Source organism: Ranitomeya variabilis, chromosome 3 (genome assembly GCF_051348905.1).
Source record: "Ranitomeya variabilis isolate aRanVar5 chromosome 3, aRanVar5.hap1, whole genome shotgun sequence".
In the NCBI taxonomy this organism is placed as follows: Eukaryota; Metazoa; Chordata; class Amphibia; order Anura; family Dendrobatidae; genus Ranitomeya; species Ranitomeya variabilis.
Window position 1 is genome coordinate 443741253 of NC_135234.1, and position 6000 is coordinate 443747252.

General features: G+C 36.8%; 1 protein-coding gene across 4 annotated transcripts in view; it reads left to right on the top strand.

Annotated features, from left to right (window-relative positions):
• CLIP2 (CAP-Gly domain containing linker protein 2) overlaps positions 1–5429 on the top strand; it is a 187864-nt gene extending 182435 nt beyond the window's left edge. For all 4 annotated transcript variants that reach the window (XM_077296459.1, XM_077296461.1, XM_077296460.1 and 1 more), the window contains 3 exons: positions 83–268; positions 885–947; positions 2653–5429. In XM_077296459.1, the coding sequence (XP_077152574.1) occupies positions 83–268; positions 885–947; positions 2653–2664 (261 nt within the window). In that variant the 3' untranslated portion in view covers positions 2665–5429. The remainder of the gene's footprint in view (positions 1–82; positions 269–884; positions 948–2652) is intronic.
• The last annotated feature ends 571 nt before the right edge of the window (positions 5430–6000 follow it).

Sequence of the window (6000 nt, forward strand, 5' to 3'; positions counted from 1 at the left end):
TAACTTACTATCTGGGGAATGATTTTTTTAATATTTCACGCAATAGCTCTTTGTTGTAATTTAGTTTATTTCTATACATCAGGATAAAGAGAAGTCGGTGGGAGATCAGAGAAGATATTCATTAATCGATCCAGCTACAGAATCAGAGGTGCTAAGGCTGCAGCATCGCCTAGTCAGTACTGAAGATGCGCTTCGAATAGCTCTTGACCAAGGTCAACAAACGGAGAAGTTAATGGAGGCCATGAGAAGCAATGCTGAAAAGTTTCAGGTAAACCCTGAAGTAATAAAATCTTATTTGAGTTCATTAGTAAAGAAAATCAGTGTATTAAGAGTATGACTACACACCGTTTTATGTTATTTTTTCTGCATAGAAAATGTAAACTATGGTTATGGCTAGAAAACAGTAGCCGAAATTACATATCGACTCTATTCACATAACATTGTATAAGGATATAGTTGGTTTTGTAGCTAATTGGCTTCAATTATATTGTAAAATTACTGAAAAATAAGGAACACCTACTTAATAAAGGTCAAAGTGATACTATTTTGGAGCAGCAAAATATGGGCTCTGAATATCATATGGTGAAATTATTTATTTTTTTACCACCATAATATGAGCTAGAAGTATCAGAATGACAGTTTTTAAGCAGACATCTCTTCTTCATCATAGATTAGGAAATAACTTGTGTGATTTGCATTTTCAGAAATTAAATGACTGGTTTACTGTGCCCGCTCAAAACCTTATAAAGCTGTATGACAATCCTGGTTATTCTGTCATATCATTGCCTTCTTATGAATGTTCATAGTAGATTTTTTGTATGCTTATACTTTTTTATTGCATTAACAGAATTTGTGTATTTTATTTATTTATTAATTTCTGTTAGATGACTGGAAACTCAGGTTCTGCCAATGGTATCCATCAGCAAGACAAAGCACATAAACAAGAGGTATTCCAATTTTCAGATAGCAATAAATATACAATGGATGTTATTTCTTTTAAATCTTTTATTAACTTTGAGTTAAAGTAATAAACTTTTTTTGTATTTATACATGACAATAAAACAACGGTTAAACATTTTGGCATGTGCTCAGTTTCATCACAGGTTTTACAATAAGTAATTATAAAACTCAAAAAGTAGTAGTTTAGTATACAATATCCTTTGGTAAAGCAATCACATGGTTATATAATTGAAATATAGATGCCAACATATGTGCATAGATCAGAAAAATCTGCGCTCCATCCATAGGAACAATCACACAGTCGCACCATTCACACATCAACACCATTAGCAACCATACTGTCCAAAATCCCCTCCCCCACAACCTCCAAGCACAATATGTATATAAAGAGCACCCATAGCCCAAATAACCAGTTCACAACCCTAAATTCAACCAGTACATTTTACAACAGTGTCTATCAATGTACAAAACATTGTACATTGGAAAATCTTTATATACCAGTTGAATCCAGTGACAAAGGGATGGGAGATCCATAGATTTATACTCCATGATGGTGACCCATCACCTTACTGGTGATAAGATCATCCAAAACTCCCAACAAGCACACCAGAGAGGGCAGGACCCCAAGGTACTCTCCTCCGGCCAAAAGGGGGACATCCTGAGACATAACCAAACATTGCAAAAAGGATCCTTCTGCTGCCTTGCACCGAAAACATAAATCACATGACAATACACCAATTTTTTTTAAGTCTTTCAGAGGTGTAATAAACCTTATTAAGAAATATAGACTGGATTAAACAAACTCTAGCATTTACCAATGAAGAGCAGAAGGTGCTCTCCATCTCATTCCATTCCTCAGTCAAAACAGATATGTCAGCATTGAACGTGTATGGGTAAGGAGTTTGTTGGGATCTTGAAGCTCAAGGAACTTTTGGGAACTGCTGACCTATCCAAAATGACAGTACTAAACAGAGTAGTGCATGACGGAGTTGCAAGAATAAAAATGTGTCAGTTCTAGGAACCTCGAAACTGTCTGAAAAAATGTGAAAGACAACTATAACTATACCTACCTCTTCCGACAAGCCTACAATCTGCAGTAACCACCGATCGACCAAACCACTGCATGACCAGCTCTATCCTCACCCATCTCCTCCTGTTCCAGTTGTGACTTGTATTGTTCAAGATTATTGTACTTGTTTTTATTATGTATACCCCTCCTCACATGTAAAGCGCCATGGAATAAATGGCGCTATAATAATAATAAATAATAGTAACTCCATGTTGACGTAGCCGTGTGAGGGCTTATTGATATCATTTTGGGGTCCTATACATATGATGTTTTTTAAGTGGATTATAATGATAGAATAATAGGATTTCTGGCATTTTGTATCGCAGTATATGGTAAAAATAATATTCTCCTATAAAGGCTCACAGAAGCTTCACAATGGCAGCCATTGGGGCCTTCAACAGGTGCATAAACACACAGACTTACTATTGAACCCATACACCGTCCTTTACGCACGGTTATTGCACAGCTCCCATTAAAATCAATTGATTTTCACTAACTTCAATTGATTTTGGTTGCTCCTGAAGTATCAAAAAAGGCATTTTTGTAATGGCTATGCTACACAAGACATTTAATAGATTTTGTATTAATTATTTATTTTTTGTATGTTTTTTATTTTCTTCTAGGAAAACCATTGAAGTCCAGAAAGAATACTGACTATATACTTTCTAAGTTTTTGTAAGAATCTTCTCTGTAGTGGGACTGACATATCAGAAAGTCTTGTGCGGTATTCCTTTGTGAACAGTGTTGAACTGTATTGATAGATCCTCCTAGGACAATCATCTGCTGGTCACTGCTGTTATATTCTGGAAAAAGCTGTAGTCTGGAAGACCCGGAACCATAATATCCTTACTCAGAATCTTGCCGGTGGCCTTCATAGGCTGGCTAACAGAGCTGACTGGAAACTTCCAGTTTTGTGTGAAGTCCCCACCGCAATGATTTTCTCTACTTGTTGGGATTATATAAACTGTTTTGAAATTCACATGACGCTTAAACACTAAGGGCCTGATTCATCATTTGCATTTTTTTAAGTCAAGGTTTCTCTTTTTGTCTTGTGGGATTTTTTTTATTTTGCACCACATTCTTCAACATAGCACACATGGTTCATTAACTTTGTGAATTAAAAAAGCTCTTTTTTTTGTCTTTAACCATTTTTTGCACTTTTGTTGAGCAGGCACATGATCCGCTAAAATGTATAAAAAAATAGTGCGCAAAATATCTGGAGACGCACAAAAATAAATCACTTCAATGGGGACTGGAGTACATTTGCACAAAAATGTTGCTACTTTTTAAAAACTCTCACTTGGTGAATCAGCTGCAAACATCTGGAAAATAAAAACAAGGTCGACAATGGCGAATGTGAAAAGGAAAATGAAGCAAACACATATAAAATAGAGTTCAAAACAGGCACGAATTAAAAGATGAAATTGGCATAAATCAAGAAAAAGATTAAAACAAAAAGAAACTAGGCAAAAAGAAGGAGCAAATGCAATAATGAATCGGACCTTCTCGGCTACATTAACCACAACTATCCATGACCAATAAAATATTGCAATGGATGAATGTTATAAATGTTAAAAGATTATACTTAACAATACCAGGAGCACACTCCTGTGGCCACTCTGGATTGTCCTTCGGCTCTTTGGTACTGCTTTTTAAAGGAAACCTATCAAAATATGTATTTACCTGCAGCCATAGAACTAATTTACATGTAGATACCATTTAAAACAAGTGTAGCAATCTTATTGGAGTGGCTGCAGGGAGAAAATTAGTTAATTTTCTCACTCTAGCTGCTTGCTTTCAGTCACAGTGGCTGTGAACAGTCTTTGCTTACTACTATCTTGATTCCACCTATCTTGTGCCTGGAAGCAGTGAGTGACAGTTCAGCTGTCTAATCTAGGACAGGGATGTGGACTTCCTCCATGTGCCTACTATTCGAGTGATTATCTGGCTAATTAACTGGCTCTCTGCCTCCAATTAGTGCCAGTAGGAGCTTAGCTCAAGTGGTGCGCACTTGCAGTGTATTATGTGTTCCTGTATTTGATCTTTGTTGCACAACCTTGCCTTTGACCATCCATTTGCCTTGCCCTTTTTTCTTTTATGCTACCTTCCCAGAATTCTGAACTCGGACTGTGTCCTGACAATGCCTTTGCCTTACCCCTTTGTTTATAACCAGCCCCTTTGGTATCTACCCCGGACCTCTTGACTACCCAGCCTCACATCTTGTCCGTACGTAGTGACTAGTGTCACAACTACACAATGAACACGCTGTAAACGCTTCCCCAGATCCTTGTCTGATATCCTGCTGTGTAGCATGTGTACAGGGCAGGACATCAGTCAAGGAGAAATTAGTGTGTGCTTACTGAGTAGTAATGGCTGACTGATCATGGTTCCAGTGCCGCCCCGATAACTGGAAGCAAGCTGATGCAGGGAGATTATAACTTCAATTCTCCCCTGCAGCCACACCAATAAGAGTCCATACATAGGAACAAGCAATTCGCACTGCTGCACCACTCAAGTTAGTCTGCCCAGCTCCAGGGTCATAAACGCTGTAGGCTTGTATGCCTGGACTTACGGGTGCTCACCCAGGGAAGAAACATAGCCAAAAATCCGTATCAAAGAAAAAGATGAGGGTGGCACTCACCGTCCTGTAAAATCCATAATTTATTCAGACAATTAAAACATTTTCAGCAGGGGAGTAATGTTTGGAATACACATTACAGGACCCGTAGACGCGCAATTGCGCGAAACGGCCATTGTCTGTGTATCCTCCACATTACTCCTCTGCTGAAGATGTTTTAATTGTCTGAATAAATTACAGATTTTATAGGACGGTGAGTGCCACCCTCAACTTTTTCTTTGATACACACCAATAAGAGTGCTCCACATGTTTAAAATGTAATTTTCCTGCAACTTACTGCTATAACTGCAGGTAAATTTTATTGATGAAAGTTTCCTTTTATCATGGACTACAATTCTTCATGCATATGTTTTATTAGATAAAGCCATTGTTTAATTAAAGAGGTACTTATATTTCTTTTTTTTGTAAATATTTTATTGTTACAATGGCCACTGTCTAACCACACATACAAAATGCTTCGCCATGTATGTTATAATCAAGGCTGTTCATAAACAAATAGGCAAATGCAATTAGCTAACTTGGTTCTAATCTAATGATGGATATGGATTTATGACTAAATGATATGGAATATATTGCCGATTAATCATGGACAGTTTTAAGGTACTTTGTGTTAAATTATGTCTTTGGGTTTAAGTCTTTCTGATTTTATGTTGCATATAGAACTTTTGACCAAGAATATTTTATGTTAGAGAAATGCCAGAGTTCAATAAATAAAAGTGTAAGATATGCCTTTTTAAATAAATGTAATTCCTTATTTATCTTAACACAGAAAATGACTATATTACCTTACTTTACCAGGGTGAAACAGCAGGTCATTACAAAAGCTTGCGATAAAACACTACATCATATTGCTTTTATAAGTTTGATTATGTCTTTTTTTACTATTACAGAATCAATAAAGCTAAAATCAGCAGTCTTTAAGTCTAAGTTTTAAAGCACAAGAGGATAATATAATTTATAAATCTCTATGAATATGCTTCAGGAGGGCAACTGTTGATAAATGATTTATAGTAAGACATCACTGTCAACAATATGGTATCAAGAAATGATATCGGGGCAAAAAAAATATTTTCTTATCTGCTAAATAGCAAAAGTGTATCAGTATATATCAATTAAAGTGGTTGGCCAATATGTTTCATTGATTATCTGATCAGTGAGGGTGTGACACCCGGCACCTCCGCCGATCATCCGTTACTGGCAGCGGACAGATGTTCTTGGATGCTGCCAGAACAGGGCAGCTCCGTCATAGCTATAGAGGCTGTCATTTGAATAATTAGTGGCTCTACAGTACCCAGTCACTTCCACTATAGAAATGATAGAGCTGCAGTGTAAC